The sequence below is a fragment of the Dasypus novemcinctus genome, chromosome 5, assembly GCF_030445035.2.
Source record: "Dasypus novemcinctus isolate mDasNov1 chromosome 5, mDasNov1.1.hap2, whole genome shotgun sequence".
In the NCBI taxonomy this organism is placed as follows: Eukaryota; Metazoa; Chordata; class Mammalia; order Cingulata; family Dasypodidae; genus Dasypus; species Dasypus novemcinctus.
Genome location: NC_080677.1, coordinates 86370092 through 86393520, shown reverse-complemented (window position 1 = coordinate 86393520; position 23429 = coordinate 86370092). Strand labels below are relative to the sequence as shown.

The window sequence follows — 23429 nt, the reverse complement described above, 5'->3', positions numbered from 1 at the left end:
AGGGGCAGGAATCAGTTTCAAGGTTATAGTTAATGGTATTTAATCTGTGATTTTCAGTTTGGGGGATTAAAGGGTCATAGTTAATGATTCTATGCTATGTATTTTTTTCAAATTGGATAAGAGTCATAGTTAATGTTTTTATGCTATTTATTTTTTTTAATTGGATTGTCAAATTATGTGACATAAAGGAAATTCACAAACCACCATTTCCTCTAGAGACTTGAATTGGAGAGGTCCTATCTAATAAAAACCTTTATCCATCTGATAAAGGTGACACTAGATTATTTAATATCTGATAATTAAGGAAAACTTAAGTTACAAAAAAAAGATAAATGTATGCTTTGTATACATTGCTCTTGTCTTTTCAAATATACATTAGTTCTCACAAAATATATTTGTACAGTCACAGTGGAGACTTTTTAGGTAGTTCATAGACCCTGTTGTGATGGTTCCTTCATGATGCCCAGCCAATTTGCTTCATTTCTGACCTGGGAGGACCACCTCTAGGGATCAGAGAGTAGCTAGGTCGTCATGCCTATTCATCCCCAGGATTCTTTACTAAGACCGCCAACAGAGGTGCAAATTTTGATGTTAAGTATATCTTCCTCCCTTAATATGAGTGCTCATGCAGTAAAGACTCAACTAAAACTACTTGACTTTGAGTAACTAGTGATCTAGCTGGGGTCAAAATGTTGCACTAAATAGAGTTATGAATCAATGGCTTCTTCATGGAGGCGTATACTTAGATATCTGACCTGGTTCACTTTTGTACCTTTGCTTCAGATGATGCAGCAGGGTCTAGTTTTTGGAGGATGGCAGCTCAAATGTATCTGTATTATTTTTGAAAACATGAGAATTACACAGAGCAAATCACTATCTTGTCTCAGCTTGTCTAATAGAACCTGAAAGGTGCTAATTCAGGTGCTAATAAATATGCACAGTTAATACATAACTGATCTTCACTAGAACATTAAAAAATAGTCTTTGAAAAAGAACGTGTGATGTGTTTCACCTTAAATGTCCTACTCCCAGTTTTGTTTACTTTTTTTAATTTTTGTTTTTAAATAATTTTTTTTCTTTAATTTTAAAGGAGCTTTAGATTACATACATGCTACATCAAAAGTATAGGAGATTCTCTTATAGCCTACTCCTTCCCCTCCCACACTTTCCCCCATTAACAACATTCTTCATTAGTGTGGTACATTATTTACAATTGATGAACACATACTAAAGGATTGCTACTGACCATGGTCTATAGTTTACTTTATGTTTTACACTTTGCACCACACAATTTTATAGATTTTGACAAAATATATAATGGTTGGTATCCATCATTGTAATATCATCATTATTCATGATGTTTTGTTATCATTAGAGAAGTTAGGACATGAGAAAATAATCCTCACACCATAGAGGATTCCCGAACATTCCCCATCTACCAACTTCTTGCATTTGTTGTGGAAGATTTGTTACAAATGATGAAAGAACATCATCAAAATATTACTACTAACTATAATTCATATCTTACATTTAGTGTATTTTCCCCATAAACCATCCTATTATTAATACCATGTATTAGTACTATATATTTGTTATAGTTTATGAAAGAAAGAACATTCTAATATTTGTACTGTTAACCATAGTCCGTTAGCCACTACAAAGTTCACTGTGTTATAAATTCCCATGCCTTGAACATTCCATCACAAGTGTGTACTCAGTGGTTCTTGGTTTCATCACAGAGTTGTGCTGTCATCAGTTCAGTCAATTTTAGAACATTTTTATTACTCCAAAAAGAAAAATCCTGTATCTCCTTATATTCCCCTATTGTTGACCTTTAGCAATGATATAGTATCTTTGTTGCCATTGATGAAAAAATATTACAATATTACTCTTCACTATATTCCATAAGTTAAATTGTATTTTTCCGTGAATCACCATATTCTTAACACATTGTAATAGTAACATGTATTTGTTCTAGTTCATAGAAGAACATTCTTATATTTGTACTATTAACTAAAATCCTCATCCACCACTGAGTTCATTATGTTAAACAGTCCCTAGATTATCCTCCAGCACTTTTTCTATTGACATTTATGTCCCTAGAATACACAGCCACAGTCACATTGATAAATCAGCAGCATTAGTTATACTCATTTTACTATATCATCATCTCTGCTCATTTCCATGCATTTATAATCAATCTTATTAAAAATTCTACATACATTAAGTGCGACGGTTTGCTCGGTCGGTAGAGGTGGGGTCTGGCTGCGGACGAGGGGTCGGTCCAGCTCTGGACGAGGGGTCGGTCCCGCTTGGGACGAGGGGTCGGTCCGGCAGCAGATGAGGGATCGGTCTCACAAGGGGTTGCGCGGTTCGGCTGACGGGGTCGCCCGGCGAAGCCGGCGACGAAGGGGTCGCCCGGAGAAGCAGGCGACGAACTGGGGACAAGGGAGGCCAGGCCCTTGTCGGGGGCTCTCAGGACTGGAGGACGCACGGCAGAAGAACTACCGCGGAGACAAGGTAAACACGCAAGTCCACTTTACTGAGGGAGAGGCAACAGTTTTATAGGGGCTGGGGAAGGCTGATTGGTCGAAGCCACGCCCTGTTCTGATTGGTTGCCGGCAAAAGGTCAGTGGGCGGTACTGGACGGGGGAGGGGTGGTGGTTAGGGATTGGCTGTTGCTGTTGCTGGGGGAAGGGGCAGGGTTTAGGGATTGGTGGCTGCTGTTGCTGGGGTGGAGGGCAGACTTGAGTTTCCCGCCCACGCCTGGCTGTTGCTGCTGTCGGGGAAGGGGAAAAGGGCAGACTGGATTTTTCCGCCCACGCCTGGCTGTTGCTGCTGTCAGGGGAGGGGAAAAGGGCAGACTGGATTTTTCCGCCCACGCCTGGCTGTTGCTGCTGTCGGGGGAAGGGAAAAGGGCAGACTGGAATCTTCCGCCCTGCGCCTGCGCAGGGAGAAAGAAGAAGAAGGGTGCCGCCCTACAAGGCATCGTGTGGCGCTATCCGGGAGGAGGGGCGGCCGCGGAAGCATGGCTGCCGAGAAGGGGAGACCCGAGGGCACTCTGCGCCCATGCCGAGCTTCCTTCAGGGGTGGCGGTGAGTCCGACCAGCCACCCTATTATGGGGGCAGCCGCTTGGCCTGCCGCGGCTGCTCCCCCGCCAGGCCAGCAAACCAAACTTCAGCCCGAGGGGTGACCGCAATTAAGCATCAGCTGCCCCTACTCAACCCTCATTCTATCTCCTAGAAACTGCTACTCTAGATTTTTATTCCATGAGTTGTTCATCGTATTTAGTTCATGTTAGTGAGACCATGCAATATTTGTCCTTTTGTGTCTGGCTTGTTTCACTCAATGTAAGGTCCTCAAGGTTTAGTGATGCAGGAAGCGGTTGTAGCTCAACTGATTGAGCATCCACCTACCATATGAAGAGTCCAGCATTCAATACCCAGGGCCTCCTGACCTGTGTCATGAGCTGGCCATGTGCAATGCTTCATGCACGCAAGGAGTGCCATGCCATACAGAGGTGTCCCCCACATAAGGGTGCCCCACATGCAAGGAGTGCACCCCACAAGGAGAGCTTCCCCACGTGAAAAAAAGTGCAGCCCACCCAGGAGTGGCACCACACACACAGAGAACTGACGCAGCAAGATGATGCAACAAAATAAAGCGACACAGTTCCCCAGTGCCACATGATAAGAATGTAAGTAGATACAGAAAAACACACAGTGAATGGACACAGAGCAGACAACAGGGGGGAAGTGGGGAGAAATAAATTAAATAAATCTTTTAAAAAAAGGTTTAATGATGCTGTCATATGCATCTCAACTTCATGTCTTTTCACAACTGCATAGTTGTGTCCCATTGTATGTATATACCACGCTCTGTTTATCCGTTCATCAGTTGATGGACATTTGAGCTATTTCCATCTTCTAGCATTGTGAATAATGCCACTATAAACATCAGTGTGCAAATGTCAGTTCATGTCCTTGCTTTCTGTTCTTCTGAATATATTCCTAGTAGCAAGATTGCTAGATCAGAGTCTAGTTCTAAATTTAACTTCCTGAGAAACCGCCAGTCTTCCAGAGAGGCTGCACCATTCTACATACCCATCAACAGTGAAGGAATGTTCCTATTTCTCCACATCCTCTCCAGCACTTTCTGCTTTTTTGTTTTAGTTTTTTTTTAATAATGGCCATTCTATAAGGTCTAGGATCAGTGTAGGTTGTTCTTGTGTTTCCAGGGATTTGTCTATCTCATCTACATTGTCTAGTTTGATGACATTCAGTTGTTCATAGTATCCTTTTATGATCTCTTTTATCTTTGTGGGTTCAGTAGGAATGCCCCCCTTCCATTTATGATTTTTTTTTTTAAATTTATTTATTTATTTATTTCTCTCTCCTTCCCTCTCTGCCCACCCCCCACCCCTTTGTCTGCTCTCTGTGTCCATTTGCTGTGTGTTCTTCTGTGACTGCTTCTATCCTTATCAGTGGCACCAGGAATCTGTGTTTCTTTTTGTTGCATCATCTTGTTGTGTCAGCTCTCCGTGTGTGCGATGCCATTCTTGGGCAGGCTGCACTTCCTTTCACACTGGGTGACTATTTATGGGGCGCACTCCTTGAGTGTGGGGCTCCCCTATGCAGGGGACACCCCTGCGTGGCATGGCACTCCTTGCGCGCATCAGCACTGCACATGGGCCAGATCTACACGGGTCAAGGAGGCCTGAGGTTTGAACCAAGGACCTCCCATGTGATAGGCAGATGCCCTATCCATTGGGCCAAGTCCGCTTCCCCATTTATGATTTTATTTATTTGCATCTTCTCTCTTTTTTTTTTTTTTATCAGTCTAGCTAAGGGTTTGTTGGTTTTGTTGATCATCTTGAAGAAAGAACTTTTGGTTTTGTTGAGTGTCTCTATTTTTTGTTGTTGTTGTTCTCTATTTCACTGATTTCTGCTCTAATCTTTGTTATTTCTTACCTTCTGCTCTTTAGGATTATTTGCTGTTCTTTTTCCTCTAGGTGTGCATTTACATCTTTGATTTTAGCTCTTTCTTCTTTTTTTAATGTAAGCATTATGAACTGTAAATTTCCCTCTCAGCACTGCCTTCACTGCATCCCATAGGTTTGATATATGTTCTTATTTTCATTCATCTTGAGCTATTTACTGATTTCTCTTTCGATTGCTTCTCTTTCCCACAGATTATGTAAGAGTGTGCCATTTAATCTCCATATATATGTGAATTATCCATTTCTCTGTTATTCATTTACATCTTCATTCCATTATGATCAGAGACAGTGCATCATATAATTCCAATATTTTTAAGTTTATCAAGACCTGTTTTTTGACCAACATGTGTTCTATCCTGGAGAAAGATCCATGAGCCATTGAGAAGAATGTATATGCTGCTATTTTGGGGTATAATGTTCTATAAGTATCTGTTAGGTCTAGCTCATTTATCATATTATTTAAGCTGTTTCCTTACTGATCCCCTGTTCAGATATTCTATCCAGTGATGAGAGTGGTGTGTTGAAGTCTCCAACTATTATTGTAGAGACGTCTATTTCTCTCTTCAGTTTTGCCATGTATTCTGGGACACCCAGGTTTTGTGCATATTTACTATTGCTATTTTTTCTTGGTGAATTTCCCCTTTTATTAATATATAATGACCTTCTTCATCTCTTATAACCATTTCGTATTTAAAATCTATTTTGTTCAATATTAGTATCACTAGTATCCAACTTTTCACCTTCAGCCTATTTGTGTCCTTGCATCTAATATGAGTCTTTTTTAGACAGCATATAAATGGCTTATATTTTTCATCCTTTCTGCCAATCTTTCTTTTGACTGGGGTGTTCAATTCATCAATATTCATAGTTATGACTGTAAAGGCATTACTTACTTCATCCATTTTGCCCTTTGGCTTTTTGTTGTCATATCTTACTATTGTCTGTCTTTTTAACTTTAATTTACCTTTCTAAATAATCTTCAATTCTACACTCTTCTCCAAACCTCTCTCTCCTGTCTTTTCCTTTCATGCTGCAGTATTCTCTTTGTATCTCTTATAAATCTGATCTCTTGGTGACATGCTCTTTCAGTTTTTGTTTAGCTTTGAACACTTTAAGCTCACCCTCATTTTTGAAGGACAGTTTTGCCTGATAAAGAAGGCTGGCAATTTTTTCTCTTTTCGTACCTTTAATATATCACTACCTTTTTGACTCCATGGTTTCTGATGAGAAATTAGCAGTATTATTGTGTGTCTCTTGTATGTGATAAATTGCTTTTCTCTCACTATTATCAGAATTCTCTCTTTATCTCTAGCATTTGACATTCTGAGTAGTGGTGTCTTAGAGTAGATCTATTCAGATTTACTCTATTTGGGGTACATTGGCCTTCTTGGATATTGACAGTTATAAGGGTTGGGAAATTTCTGGCCATTGTTTCCTCTAATATTCTTTCTCCACCTTTTCCATTCTCTTCTTTAGGGACACCCATAATGCATATGGTTGTGAGTTTCTTGTTGTCATTCAATTCCTTTAAGACTTCCCTTGAGACCCTGTTCCATTTTTCCATTCATTTCTCTTTCTTTTCTTTTATCTTTTCAAGTTCAGATGTTCCTGTCTTCTATTTCACTTAATTGTTCCTTGGCCAGTTCATATCTTCTGTTATATGCCTCTAATATATTTTTAATCTCATTCATTGTGTTTTTCATTCCCATAAGCTCTGTTACTTTTCTATACTAACTTTCAGATTGCTCTTTATACTCATCCAGTATCTTCTTAATATCCTTTTATCTATTTAGTCATATTTTCCTTCAACTACTTAATTTGATTTAGGAGATTGGTGTGAATATCATTGATTAGTTGTTTTAAATCCTATGTCTTGTCAGTACTTTTAATTTGTTCCTTTGCCATAGCATCCCATTTCTTAGTATGCCTTGTAATGTTTTGCTGATATCTTGGCATCTGAATATGTTGGTGAGTTCACTCAGATGGTCAATTTCTCTCTCTTGCCTAGTGGTTTTGTTTCACAGCTCTTCTTTGATTTTTGGTTTTAACTTATACTAAAACTTTAAAATTGCCCTGTTTAAGTTATCAAAACTTGGCCAAGAATACTGTAATGGGATGCAGACCAGATTCAAGTGGGCCTGAGGAGAGGGACAAGAGAAACTCCAAAAAGTCTTGTTTTCCTTCACTTTCCTGGGTTGCCAGCACATGGAACTCTTTGGCAAACCTTTAAATCTTGGTCAGTCTTTCAGCCTCTACTAGCTTGTATTTCTGAGCCAGTTAGAACCATAATTCAAAGTGGGGCCCTGCTGCATAATCTCTTTGAAGAGAAACTACATTCAACCTTCCACCGAATCCTCCCTTTTCCCAGAGAGGAATAGGTCAGCTCCCATCTCAGATGAGCCACTGGTTTTACCAAGACCATTCACCTCAAAGGTGAAGGATGGTTGCTTCTCCCAGGCATAGGGGCAAATAACTCATGGTTTTCTTTTTGGCCTCTTCAGTCTCTCTGTTCCCACTCCTTCCTGGATGATGTGAGGGTCGCTTTCCTGATCTGCAGATCCCCAAAGCAGCTCCTTTAGGCACATTTCTGCCTCTTCTCTGCTGTTTTGGCAAGAGAGATGAACCCAGTCTACATACTCTGATCCCATTTTCCTAGAACCTCTCCTACTCTGAGTTTTTAAATTAATCCCACTATATTATTTCCCATCCCCCTTTCCAAGAAATGAGAGAACAAAGGTTAAGAGAAGGTATTTATTATTCCGGATGTTGAATACAGTTGTCTCAATACTCCAAACTGAAAGTGTGGCACATGTTGTTTTGTGTAGTGCCCTTCCCCACAAAGCAAAGATGAGGAAGGCAACAGGAAAAGTGAAAGAGGACCAGATATGGGGAAAGAAGTTGCATTCACATTGCAAAAATGTGAATGACATTAGAAAAGTTTTCCACTTAAAAGGACTAAAGAACACAATTTTTTTCCCCTCTTACATACAATACTGTCATGAAAATGTAATTGAATTAGTGTTCTAATGATATATTTTTCAGACTTACATCCCAAGCATCGCAATTTTTAATTCAGATATACTAGTTTCTGTTTTCCTTAAAAAAAAAAAAAAAAACCTCAAATTAAAAAAAAAAAAGCATTTTGTCATGGCTTAGGTCTGTAGTTATAATTATTTATTTTGTCAGGCCCAGTCTTGCTAGAAACCTTAGCAAGATTTTCCTGAAGGCCGTCTAGAGCATGACCAATTGGTTTGATTTGCCAAAAATAGACCTTACTCTAGGCAGGAATTGTTAATTAACCACATAATTTTAACAGTGTGACTGCTGCCAAATCCAATAATTCAATTCTCTCAATGCCCTAATTTGGGTTAGTATCTCATTGACCAATAGTATTGATAGAATTAATCAGATAATCACATACCCTTCACTTTTAATTTGTATTAGTCCTGCCTGGAAGTTCTTGTTCTTTTGGGAGTTAAGAATTGTCATGACTATTGATTTTTTGCAAAGGCAGTTTGCAAAATATATATGATTTCATTTTTTAATGTATATGTTGAGTTAGAGAAAAATAGAAAAGATATGAACCAAAACGTCACTATCAGTTATTTCTGGATAATGTATGATCAAGGGTGATTTTTGGAAAAAATAAAAAATAAATAATAAGAAAACAAATGTACTGGGAGTGTCTTTGGGTCAGTTTGATATGATAGCCAGACAGCATGGTACATTTTGCTCCAGAGGGATTTGTACATACTGTGTGGATTCATGTGGACATTCACCTTTTATGTATATTATAGAAAAGTTGTGTAAAATCATATGAAGGGCAAGAAGAACATCTTCTTAGGTCAGGCAGTAGGTCCAACTAAAGATCCTCTCAGATACTAATACCAAGTATTGATTTTAAAACTCCTTAATTACCTCTGTAGACCTGCCCATTAATTAACATAAATTTCTAATTCTATTAGGAATTATCATTTTAAAATTATATTTATTTATCTATAATTATTTTTTAAAGTCACACAAACAATCTAACAATCTGATTTGTGCTTGTTGGAAAATATTTGTCTGTAGTATACCTTTGTTACTGTAAAATATAGGCAGCCCTCATTTCACTTTTCTAAAGATTATCAGAATTAAGTCAGAGTTGTTTTTTTTTTAAGTAGTTAGAATAAAGGCCTAGAAAATATACTAACATTATACTAAAATATACTAAGTTATGCTAGAAATAAAACATTAAAACCTCACATTGAAGGTGAGACTAAAGAAGAGCAGACTAACGTCTGTCATTTGTCTACTTTCTAATGACCATTTCTGAATGTCTCATAGGGCCTTGGAATTCTCCATTTGTTTGTTTTCAAGGAAGTTCTATGAACTATTTGCTAAATTTCCTGGGCAGTTTAATAAAGTATTATTATTTTCATGTTGCTACCTAGTTTTTAAGTGAGGAACAATTAATTAAAATTCACAAAAGATAGAACAATTAGATTCCCTTCACTATGCATACAAAATTTGTTGATTAAACTTTTGCATTTCAATGGAGCAATTAAATTGCAGTAAGAACACATTTAGCTACAAATTTAACAGCTCATGAACTGATGAAATAAGTCAATAAATTATTGGGTCTAAAAATGGCTTAACCTATATGTCCCTTCTTGGATTACTTTTTAAAAGTCAAATGAAAAAGGTTCTAAAAGCAATGAAGAAAGGAGGAAAGGAAAGGAAAAGAAAGTAAAGAAGGGAAGAAAGAAGAGGAAAAAGAAAGAAGGAGGGAGAGAGACAAAAGACCTTTGACATTTGTATGGAAATAGGTGAAGCATTTTACTTGATGGCAGAATTGCTATTTGGATGTAAAAGGCCACATCATGAACCTCACAGAATGTTATGCAGTGATCTTTCTGGTGAGATATTCATTGTGTGGTCTTAGTTTAAGAAATTGTAGTGTCTTTCCTACTTAAAGTAGGAATTGGACCCATGGAACTCTCCATTATAACTTATTATCTCATTTTGAGGCTCATTCTTTGCAAAGCAGATGCTCAAGAGCTTATGTTTCATGGCTCATTTGATCTCTGCAGCAACATTTAGGGGTTGGCAGTGCCAGTTGTCGTCATCCCTTTTACTCATGAAAAAATAGAGTTTAAGAGTGGTAAATAACTTGCTCAAGGTGATGCAGCTAGCATTTGGGCCTGAAACCCAAAAGTACCATGTGCACATAGATTGTAGTAAGGTCTGTTTTGTAAACTAATGCCAAACAAAATGCTGCGTACCTGCTTGTCATTCAGCAAATATTTGTTAAATGAATGCCTATAAGAAGTAAATATTGTGTGTCTAAGACCCACAGTCATCCTGCTATATCAGTTTCTCTATTTGTGCCTATTCTGAGTGAGGCTTTTATATTCTAAAAAAAAAATCATTGGAAATGGGATATCTTGCTCTTTTTTTTCATTTGAATTATATATTCCATACTAGTTATAGATTCAATTCCAGGTTGAAAATATATATATTAGAATGTTATATATATATATATATATACACATATATATGTATATATATTAGAAAATAATATATTAGAATGTTGCTTTTTTCCTATAGGAAATTTCCCTACTAGATTAGAATTTTGTACATGTTTTAAGAAATCTCACCCATTTTTTTATGCGGAAACCAGTAGTATTTGTCATGCTCATCTTGGAAATATTTTATGACTTTTATTTTTGGTTTATATCTCCAGTGAACATGTGGAGATCTACCCAATATGCTGAATTTCATGGACTTTTCTTGTGAGGGTTCCCGGTTGTATTTCTCAAAGGTGGACAAAGACTATCTGCATCACAACCACCTAACTCCTTCTTAAAATACAGATTCCAGATTCCTGGGGCCCAACCCCAGACTCAGTATCAGCTGTCCTTTCCATGACTGATAATAGTCATTGTTTCATGAATATCCATAGTGATTTATCAACTGAGTAACAATACATTTGGTATATTTCTTATGAGCAAATCATCATTATCAAATACGTGTTACCTCTTTTTAGTACATAACTGACTTGGTACTGGATATAATGAGAAGGTTAAAATTAATTTTGGTCTACTTGTAGAGAGAGGATTAATATATCATGTATAAATAGATAAGTAAATCTGTAACAGATTGGCACTTCTAAGATGTTACATAGCGTCAGAGCTAAAAGAATTAAAGAGAACTTAAGAAGATTCCAGATACTCTCTTTTTTAATTTGTGGTTTGTTTTTCACATTTAGTCCTTTACTGGTATCAGTTCTACTCTACCTAGACATTGCAAATGCCATTTTCACATTTCCTTTGACACTTTCTTCCTGTTTTGATTTGCTGCTTCAGGATTTAAGTATGAGTCTATACTACTGAGTTTAATATAACTTAAAAAATATATAGGAAACTACTGAAAAAAACCAATGCACCAGCAATGTACATAAGTTCAATTTGTCCTGTAAGCATTCCATTTTTGTTGGTGGTAAGATTTCTAATGAAACTAGTATTTCCCTGTGATTGTGACAATACAATCCAGTTGCAATGCTATTGTGTCTCTCGACCCATATTAAGGGAACAGTTTAGGACCAAAGCTGCCATTCAAAATGAAGAGCCTCTCTTGTAAGATGATGTGACACCAGGTCAATATGTTACTTTAGCTGACGATAGCATAAGACGTCTAGGAGCTGTGGTCCTGAAAATTAGCTCTCTGGATCAAGATGGTTTATTAGTTGGCAGTTAAGAAATACTCTGCACATTCTGCAAAGCTGAGGTTAAGGTGATAAAGCAATTGAGCCTTTTAACACTTAAAGAAAGGTGGAGGTGAAATGAAATAGCCATTCAAAACAGCAAATAATTAATTGAGTCTCTCTGTTAACAGGCAGGAGGTCAAGTACACACAGCCACAGCAATGATACAGTCTGCATTCTAAACAGCTGAGTCTTTGACTTGAAAGTGATTAGATTGGATCGTTGGGAACTAATTAAAATGAGATTGTAATTTAGAAGGGTAGTGTTATAGTTTGAAAGATACTAAAAGATTCAAATATGGCTATTTACCTTACATTTTAGTCTTTTCATTATGTCTGTAGAGTTACAAACTTTGAGTTCCATTTCCTTGTCTTTTATTTTATCAAGTCATGTTATATATTTGTCTTAAATCTATAACTAGTATTTCTTCATTAGGGTATTGATTATGTGATTAAATCAGTGTAACTATGAGTAGATAGACTTTTTATTTTTTTATTTTTTTAAAAGTTTTATTTATTTATTTTATTTCTCTCCCCTTCCCCCCCCACCCCCACCCCAGTTGTCTGTTCTCTGTGTCTATTTGCTGCGTGTCCTTCTTTGTCCGCTTCTGTTGTTGTCAGCAGCATGGGAATCTGTTTCTTTTTGTTGCGTCATCTTGTTGTGTCAACTCTCCGTGTGTGCAGCACCATTCTTGGGCAGGCTGCACTTTCTTTCACGCTGGGTGGCTCTCCTTCTGGGGCGTACTCCTTGCGCTTGGGGCTTCCCTACGCAGGGGACACCCCTGAGTGGCACGGCACTCCTTGCACACATCAGCACTGTGCGTGGGCCAGCTCCACACGGGTCAAGGAGGCCCGGAGTTTGAACTGTAAACCTCCCATGTGGTAGACGGACGCCCTAACCACTGGGCCAAGTCTGCTTCCCTAGATAGACTTTTATGTATTAAAAGGAAATATAACTTTTCCTGAAACAATTGAGTTAGCTACCTCTTCATCAGAGAACTCATGAAAATATTGTATTTAAATAGTTAAAGCCTGGACTTATAAGGATTTCGGGAATTGTAATTGTAACAGAAAATACATGTGTTTAAAACAGAGAGCCAAAAGCAAACTTGCATATTATCTAGTTGACAAATGATAACTGAGAATGACAAGTGTCCAAAACATACAGGGGTTGGTATTGAAGAAAGTCTTTTGGAAGAAGAAGAATTGGAAAGGACCAGGAACATTTCTTGGATTGTGCTGTAAAGAATTAAAGGGAGGCTTTGAGCACCAGTGAACAGCCTGGAGGGATAGCATTGTGCTGGAAAAAGGAAGGCAAACAGATGGTAGCAGTGAGAAAGAACTGATAAAGGGTAGGGGAGACACGGTGTGCATCCACAAGACTTTGGGGCTTTACATTTTAATATGAAGCCTAATCAGAGGATTTTTGTGAGCAGTATTTGCTTGATTTTGTTATATCTTTTTCAGAAAGACATTTTATTTTAGAGAATAGGGCTAGGTAATTTTAAAATTTTAAACAGAATTTTATAATGTTGTTTAAATTAAAATATCTATTCACTTGGTCAACCCAGAACATGGGTGCCTTGCCTGTAAACCCACTCTAATATGGATTAGGCCCCTGCAAACATTATACTGGAGATCTTTCTTAATAACCAAAGTTTGTGCTCATGTCTCCTCACAAAGCTCCCATGCTACAGTGAGATGAAACTCATAGGTTTCTACCATCCTTGTGAAGAATGGTAGGCGGGGAGCATATATCTTGGAGAATCAGCTTTTGTTTAAATCAAAACTTCTGTTATATATTTAAGTGATGGGCATTTTTGTTTGTTTGTTTTTTAAAGATTTATTTATTTATTTTTATTTCTCTCCCTTTCCTCTCCCCACCCCACCCCACCCCAGTTGTCTGTTCTCTGTGTCTATTTGCTGCGTGTTCTTCTTTTTCCACTTCTGTTGTCATCGGCTTGGGAATCTGTGTTTCTTTTTGTTGGCATCATCGTGTTGTGTCAGCTCTCTGTGTGTGCGGCACCATTCCTGGGCAGGCTGAACTTTCTTTCTCACTGGGAGGCTCTCCTTATGGGGCACACTCCTTGTGCGTGGGGCTCCCCTACACAGGGGCACCCCTGTGTGGCAGGGCACTCCTTGTGCACATCAGCACTGTGCATGGGCCATCTCCACATGGGTCAAGGAAGCCTGGGGTTTGAACTGCAGACCTCCCATGTGGTAGACAGACACCCTAACCACTGGGCCAAGTCCACTTCCCTGATGGTCATGTTAAACCAGTTGAAGACTATTCTCCTTAATTCTGTTTAGCTTTGTTTTACTCCATCATGGGTATATTTGAGTATTATGAATGGCTCTCATACCTGCACCTCAAAGAGATTCAACCATCTTCCACTGTGGGAACCAAGTAGCAATATGAATTTTATCCAGCACAAAGTGGGAATTTGCTTTCATTTTGATTCAATAATGTCCTCCTGCTCTCTTGGTTTTGAGGAAAGTTGATCACGTTTGAGCTGCAGAGTGGTTTCAGAGTCTGTGAAATGTATAGCTCAAGAAGAGTATCAACATTACAGCTGTAGAGATTGCAGTCTATTTTCTGAGTGTACAGAGTTAGTGGACCAAGACTCTCAAAAGCAGACAAGCCTTCTCACATTAATAAATGACTTTAAATCTGGAGCCAAAGTGGCTTCCTATAAGGAACAATGTATGTGGATGGATGTCATATTGTCTCTATTTTATGTGGGACCCAATTATTAGGCATACAATTTTATGGGCTAGAAAACAAAAGTAGCTACAATAGGTATGTACTAAAGCATAATAGAAATGAGTAAATCTTGTGAAAAGCTGTAGTATCAACATACTCAGTATTTTATAAGAAATAACTGAACATATTTTCTAGTTACTGCTGACTGCGTGTAATCAACTAAAAATAGCAAGACAGACTCACAGGTTGAGATACAGTTGTGACTTTTGGAAAGGGGTTCTTTTGACATTCTATATCTAGAACACTAGTAACGAAGAATGTGCTGATCTGTGAATTTTCTTACAAAGAAAAGAACTTTTTCAGGATAACCTAACCAGAAAAATGACACTCTTAGGACTGCTAGTAACAAAAACATGATAACCAAAACTTCTCGGATTCTGTCTCTATCTGCTAAATCACTGGAACCCAACTTTAGCCACCCCAAAGGTCTTCTGCCTCCAAGTTTTGTCGTCAGTGCTTCTGTGCTCTTTTTGCTAACTCCATGGCACCATGCTCTCTTTTTACTTGTAAGGCAGTGTTCTTCTTGCTAGTCACTACTCTACCTTTCTGGCTTGTTCTACTCTAATGAGGTAACTTCTATTAATCCTTGGAAATATTCTCCCCCAATTTCCTTCTTTTATAACCAAGGTTCCCTTACAATCACTCACAATTCTTTTTCAACCCTCGCCTAAGATTTTGCCATTGTCAACTCACCTCCTTTCACCAGAAGACATTTATTCTCAGCTACTACTAAAGTCTTTCTAAAGTAATCCCTTCTCTCTACCTTATCAGACACTATATTCTCCCCACTCTCTGTAGCTCCATGTGATCCAGTCATTAGAGAGAGGAAGAAGGTAATGCCAGAAGACCTAGAAACATTTACCTCTATGACTAGGATTTGAGCATTTAAATAAAAAGCCAGTAATACTTAGTTTAAAGTTAAAGAAATTAGCTGTACAGTAAAAGTTTCTGAAAACTCAGCAACTAGAGCTATATAAGTGGTCATCAATTTGAGCACGTGAATTATAATGCTGTTTTCAAAAGTGACCAGTTACAATTAATTTAGTAAAATCCCAAACCTCATGTATCTTTTTTTCTGACTAGTATAATATTCAGTATACTATTGGGGGCATAAAGTTGACATTTTCAAGGGAGCAAATTGTGTAACCCTAACCGAGAATTCTTCCACAAAAAAAGTGTACTATATTTTAAAAATTTATAAGTTTAAAAGGATTAGAACAGAAGTGAGCTGGGATGCTTCATATTCTTAAGTATTCTATTCTCCACACTGTCAACATTTTCCAAGGGAGTGTGCATTTTATAGAAATTAGGATAGTTTCATTGATCATGATAATGTGGAGTCTCACCTATTGCCACACACACCCAACTCAATTTAAATAGGAAATTTTGACTCCAGTAGAACAGTTGAAACATTAATGCTGCATGTTACTATGGTCACTAAGGAGTATATTAATCCACAGATATAGGCAATGGAATAAAGAAAATAGAATGGGCACAAACGTTCAGACCATAAAAATCAGGCATGCAAAAAATGTTTATTTTTCCATTACTGAATTTGTTTCCTATTATAAGCAAAGATCTTTTTCCTTTCCCTTTGGGGTAAACATAAGGATTTTCTGAGAGAGTTTAAGGCAAATTAAGTCTGTTATGGTTCTTCATCTAGTCAGAGTAGCATCTAAGCTCTGAAGAGTTTCTCCAGCAACTGCAAATACTACCGACATCTTGCATAGGCATCAGCCTAAATATCCTGACTTCAGCTCTTACATATTAGTATTCATATTGTAGTTCAGGGAGTCTGCCTTCTCTTTGCCACATTGATGGATATGCGAATAGTTCAATATAGAAAATACAAAAAGCTTATACCTCCAGGCTACTTTGTGATATGTAGAGTTTTAAGGCTTGCCACAAATATGTGGCATTATTTACTAACATTATTGAAGCTAAAGGTCAAAGGCTGGTAAGCTTAACTGCAGTATTAGAGTTATGAGGCTAGATTGATGGTTTTAATTCCTGTGAGAACCAGTTAATTTTGTTCTATTCCATGGATTTAAATGGTACCTATTGTAAAGGTATACTCAGTGAGATAATGTGAAATATAGGGAAAACCCATATTTTCAACAGGGAAAACGACTCAGACACCTCCGAGTGCATATCTTACTAGAAATGGGGGTAGTATTACTCCTGTATGAATGCATCTATATTTTGGAATTCCATATTAAAAGAATAGTCAGTATTTATATTTATGTGAAATATGTATCTCCTCCTTTTCAACAAATAAGCTCAACTTGAAGCATATTCAATATGTGTTAACAGAGATTTGTAAATTAATGAATCATAGAATGTTCTTTGCATGACTAAGTTTCTTTATAGGTCAAAGGAATTTCTTTAAATAGCATGATTCCATTGTGTATGGTAGAGTCTAATATATATATTCATTTACATAAATCCCGGTCTACATAGTGGGGTATAATTGTAATTACATTCAATATCTGAAGATTTCACTGTTTTATGATTTGAAATGGTTGAATTAATACACATTGCTAGAAATTAACTCATTATTATGATCATACTAAATTCCTTAAATTTTTCGTGGTTGAGAGAAGATGTTTGTTTTTCAGCATCAGAAACACTCAATTACAAAACTATTTCTATATTTTTAATTATAGAATTTAGAGTCATAATATATATTTAATTGAGTTTATATAATTAAGGCTGATTTCCTAATAAGACCAGTTGTCACTATTTGTTTATTAAATTTCTTCTAATCATAGTTAGTGAAAATGAAGCAAATTTTAAATTTAACCAAGAAAAATTTCTTTCGGTAAGCAACAGTTTAATTTTTTAAAGTTCATGTTTTTGCCATACTATTTCCTGTAAATCTGAAACATAAACTTGTCGTTCCTGCTGCCACATTCTTAGAGCACCTGAAACCTGCCTGGAAGCTCCCTGGCGCTCTGAAACTTCTCCTGTTGCTTGCTGCTCAGTGCTGATTCAGGCAGGATGAGCTTTGAGAGAATGGAAGAAGTAGATAAACTAACATATAATTGATTGTTCTTACTCATGCATCCCCACCCCATAAAATCAGCCTGCCTATGAGCATTGAAATTTTGTTCTTTTCTCATTAAGGTTTTATGTGCAAATAACCCTCCATCCCCACCTAATGTTGTCTTTCCCAAGATCTCCCCTACCTGAAGACCTGTTCCCTTTCTAGAAAATATGAAACACAAATTCAAAACAGTGTCCTGGGTTACTACCATAGTCACTTTACATTTTCTGAGACAGTACTACAAAAGCATCTGTTAGGGACTGGGTATCTATATATCATTTTCTGAAAGTAGGTTTGAAACCATAGACTCCCAACATGTGAAAATTGCAAGAATGAATACAAAGAGCAAGAAAAGTCTAAGTTTAAAAGATTCATGTGATATAAAGAGAAGTCAGCAGGGGAAAAATATATTTGAAATATGAACCTAAGTAAAGAGTATTGAGAGTACTAATTAATGAAAGCTGTACTGAATTTTAAAAATGAATCATTCAAAATGGAACTGAGTACACACAGTTCACATTACTGATGGTGAAGCAAGTATACAGCATAAAACACTGAAAATTACTCATTTTAATCTTGATTTTACAGTAATACCCATTTAATTTACAACTGACCTATGACTTTTCACTTTGAATATCATTATATTTATTTTTAATGTCTTTAGTTAATTATGCAGCAAAACCTAACCATACCTAAAAATACTTTTATTCTTCTCCAATGCAACAGAATATGAAAATCTTTTTATTAGAGAATTAAAAACAATGATCTATGTAAGTCTGAAAAAAAGTACTGTAACAATTTGCTTGAGCTCATTTAATTGATTTCTTTTATAAGTTTATTTTAGGAAGGGAATTTACCACATAGGTAAATTCTCTTTCATATGTGGTCTCTCACTAGTTATATGACGCTAGATGTGGAAGAAATCTTTAAGTCTAGAGTTCCCCAAACTCAAATGGCCTCAGCCATTACATATTTGTGAAACAAGCCGATGAGACTACAGCAAATTGTCAGTATCCACAAGAGCTGCTGCTTGTCTCCACTGGATTCTTGTCATGAAAGAATATGGGACTAGCATTGCCAAATCTTCTATTTTTCCAAAAAGAATAGGAAATTAGAAGTTTTTTGTGAACTCTCCTGTTTTCTCAGCTCAAGGTTTTATTTTAGTTTATATTGTTTGTTTTTTATTTTGTTTTTAAATCATGCATGGACCAAACCCTTTTATAAGCCAGATTTGACTGCCAGGCTTCTGGTTTTAGGACCACTTTGAAAATGAGGGTCAGATTAGTTGTCACTTGCCTACAGTAAGCAGCTCACTTGTACTAGATGTAGAACAGTAGCAGAAGATTCCATTTCCACTGTACCACAGTCCATGTACTTGCAGGGCATCACAAGGAGGACCTACCATATGTTCACCAAGTGGAGGTATTTAGGCCATGGAAAATATTTTCCAAAACTTAGAAAAAGTGGCAGAGAGGTCATCATTTGATATGACTTTCTATTAAAGCTGTGTTATATGGACTTCTCATTCTAATTCTCCTTTTGATGGTTAAAACAACAGAAAAACTTGCATTTTTAAAATTATGAACACGTAAAATCATGAGATTTGATACATGACCTTATTATGCTTCTCTAGGAAAACAGAACCAATAGGAGATATCTATAAATAGTATGAGATTTTATAAAATCATCTCATGTGACCATGGTGATGGCACAAATCCAAATTCTGTAAGGCGGACTCTAAGCCAGGGACTCCTGATGAAGGTCCTTGTTGAGTTCCCCAGGAGACACTGGCTTCTGATGTCGAGATGGAAATTTTCTCTTTGAATGCTAAAATCACCTCTCCCTTTAAGGCCTTCAACTGATTGGATAAGATGCCGCTCGTTGCCAATGACAATTTCCTTTAGTTGATTGTAGATGTAATCAGCCATCCATGCATTCAACTCATTGATGACTAATGTTCATGAAATGCCCTTTTATTACAACTAGCCCTGTGCTTGCTTGACTAAACTGGGCACCATTACCTGGCCAAATTGACACCTTAGCCTAACCACCACAATGACCATCCTTTAAGCCAATGGAAAATAGTCTGTCTAATATAAGGCATCCCCAGAATATGAGTTCTTACTTTTACCTCATTTGCTTTAATAAGGAGTTAAAATTTAGAACTTACTGGGATATATGCAGTTTACTTAGTGTCTAATAAACTTAGTGCTTTGAGGGATCAATTCTTATATTAAACTGCTATTAAGATGACTTCTAATCCTGAGTTTAATTCTGTGATCATCTGTGCCAATCCAAACCATGTAAATATAAATATTTCCACTACCCACAGATGGCTTTATATTTTTACTATAAATGAGAGTGTCTAGACATAGGATTAAAGTATACATGTGACAGGATGGGGGCCAGCCCTGGAAACAGAGAGGGCGGGATACATGCTAATCACCCCATTGCCACAAAACATTGGGAGACCCTCTTGAGTATCTCCAAATAATTTCCCAGTCCTCCAGACAAGGTCAAAATTGTGACTTACTGGAAACAGAAAAGAATATGAAATCAGTTACAGAGATTGAGACCTAACACATGGCTCTGTTTGACCTGCCATAGTGTAAACATGGCAATGTTTCTATCAAAATAGGAAGGGAAATTCAAGAACATTGAGTTCATAATGGAAATCCAATCATAACTAAGCTAGGCCGTGCTCCCCATCCCACAGCCATTCTTATTAGAGATGTACAGTGCCACTACAAACACATCCACTGAGACTCCTTGCCCAGGCCTGTGGAGCAGTCTTACCTAATGAAATCATGAGCATAAAACAGAATGTTTAAAATCCACATCCCAGAAATAATTATAAAACATTACTTATTAAGAAAATACTAAAATTACAAAGTAAATGCACATTTTAGTGTTTATTCAGCAGCATATGTTGTATTCCTAAACAATGTAAGTAAAGTAAGGCATAATCCTTCACTTGTTATTCTTCACACTATCTAGGAGATAGGAATTGGCCAAAAAAATTATGACAAAGGAAAGTTCAATAATTTTTACAATCTAAATCTGTAATAACTCTCATACCACCTCAACTTACATCAAAGTAATGCATTCAACAGTCTGATGATTAAAATATAGATATAGATTTTGAGCAGTAGTGGGATTAATGTTAGTAATAGCTTTTTTCCAGTCTGAATCGTTTGATTAGATTCATGAGTTTAATATTACATTGAAATTTATAGATATATTTGAAGTAGTAATTCATAAGACTTTAATTATATAGATAACTCACTTTGCATATTCTATTTTGCTTCACGATCTTAAAACATAGATTTTAAAACAAAGTACAAGTATCTTAAATGCTTAAAGGTTATAGACGTGAAATACTATTTTAAGTTGATAGGAGTTGCTTTTCTATAATTTCATTCATGTTACTGTCACCTCAATATTAGGTAGAAGAACTTGGTAATTGGTTCAGACCTCACCCCTATCTTAAAGCATTTCTTCCCAGGTAATGTCATATAACACAAACAGTTGTCATCTGCCAATGGGTTTCCCAGTAATTTGAACCAAAAGCCAGGCATGAAAGCTGTTAACACACAGAGAACTTTCTTTTTTTCTGCTGGTTTATATCTTTCCTGCTCCTTTCCCAGTACAAATGCAAGTCCATTCTTTGTTTCTATAGTTACAAAGTCATGATATATATAATATTTTCTAACTTGCATTTTTAAGTCATACATTATGATGTCATTTTGTATCTTTTATAACATCCATTTTTAATAGCTGAAAAGTATTTCACTATTGGATGGACTATAATTTCTGTAATTCCTATTATTGAATTTTCTCCTTTTTAAATCAGTAATACTACTTTGAACATCCATGTAGCCAAAATTTTGCTTACATACATAATCCTAGAAGTGTAATTGTTACGTTGTTCTGTGTTAAGAGAATATAAAATCCTGAGATTGTCTTAAAGAAAGGCATTTGACATGCCCCCATACTCTATCTATAGAGTACTCATATTTCTAAACCATCAACATCAATCTGTATATTATTATTGTTGTTGTTATAATGGTATCTACCAATACAATATGGGTGTTTCCCCATTTTTTAAATATACACTTCTTGGTGGCCACTGAGGTTGAGTATTATCTTACACATTTTCAGTCAGCCAGCCAGAGGGACTTGGGTGGGCATTTTCTAAATGTCTCTAAGTAGCTCTTCCCAGAGAATAAGAGTTCCATCAGCTTGAATGTTCTCAGAACCCCTAATCTAGCTGTACATGAATGCCATTAAAATTATAGAAATATATTGTTTACTCATCTCAATGAAGATGAAAGGTCAGTGGAAAACTCTGATCAAATTTCCTTTTAAAATAAAGAACAGTAGCATTTAATATAGTGAAAAACAAACTGTTACAAATAGATGCAACTGGTTTAGATGATTCCATTTTCTCTTTATGATCTTTTGTAAATATAAATCTTATTAAAACTGTACGTTTCCTTTGATGAGATGTTTTGGATATATATAATCTTTTCAGTTTTTGAAGTAAGTCTATTAAAACATAGTATAACTTGAACTGTAAATATTTTGATCTATCCATGATTTTCAATATATACATTAAAGAGAGAGAGAGGGAGAAAGGAAGGAAAAGAGAAAGAAGAGTAGAAGGAAGGAAGGGAAGAAAGGAGGGAGGGAGGGAGGAAGACAGTGAGAGAAAAGAGAGAATATAAATATACCCAAGGTAGAAATGGAAGTCTTTTCATAACCTGATCACAAAAATGATACACCATCACTGTTGTCCTCATCATTGACCCCATAGACCAAATGGAGTCTGCATTAAGTAAATCAGGACCTGTCTATTTCTTTTAACTTCCAATAACCCTGTTGTAGCCTGCTGAATTATATAATCTTTAAATGCTGTATGTAAAAATGTAATTAAAAACAATTCTCTCATTCTTAATTTAAAAAAAAAACTCTTCAGTGTTTTCTTGAGGATTTCATTTGTCTCTATTTTAAATAAAATTTTTAAAAAAATTATATTGTCACTCTCAAGAAATGTCTAAGCATGTTCTTATGTATGAATTCTCTTTCTTATAAGTAAGTATCCTTAATAATAAAATTTTTATTCATCTGTTTTTTTATTTTCATAAAATTTTAGCACGACTTCTCTCTCAAAGGTTTCAAATGAGAATTACTTCAATGGCAGCTTCATATCCTTTTACATCCATGTAGGAATGTCATTGGTCCAAAGGATTCTTTTTGATGTAGAATATCCTTTCATTGTCTTAAAACAACAGAAAATAACTGATTGTATAACCTTATCTTATTATTCTAGGTCTCCTAAAAACCCAGAACAGAAGATCATTAAGAGAGTGATTGCTCTTGAAGGAGACATTGTAAAGTAAGTACTTAAATTATTGTTTTTCAGTTCAAGTTTGAAATATAGAACTTCAGTTCACTTTTATTTTTTTTTTTTTATTTTTTTATTTTTTTTTTATTTTTTATTGACTTTGTAATAATATTACATTAAAAATATATATGTGAGGTCCCATTCAACCCCACCCCCCCACCCCCCCTCTCCCCCCCCCCAACAACACTCGTTCCCATCATCATGACACATCCATTGGATTTGGTAAGTACATCTTTGGGCACCTCTGCACCTCATATACATTGGTTCACATCATGGCCCATACTCTCCTCTATTCCATCATGTAGGCCCTGTGAGGATTTACAATGTCCGGTGATTACCTCTGAAGCACCATCCAGGTCAGTTCACTTTTAAATCACATTCCTTAAGAATTACATCTCAATTCGAAGAGGATCACAGCTTCAGAAACATCCCAAAAGAGCAATGTATCTTTGGGAGGCATCATCAACC

General features: G+C 36.5%; 1 protein-coding gene across 2 annotated transcripts in view; it reads left to right on the top strand.

Moving 5' to 3' along the window:
* The window catches only part of IMMP2L (inner mitochondrial membrane peptidase subunit 2), a 1033857-nt gene that overhangs the window by 661214 nt on the left and 349214 nt on the right, over positions 1 to 23429 (top strand). For both annotated transcript variants that reach the window (XM_058297204.1, XM_058297205.2), the window contains exon 5: positions 22887 to 22952. In XM_058297204.1, the coding sequence (XP_058153187.1) occupies positions 22887 to 22952 (66 nt within the window). The remainder of the gene's footprint in view (positions 1 to 22886; positions 22953 to 23429) is intronic.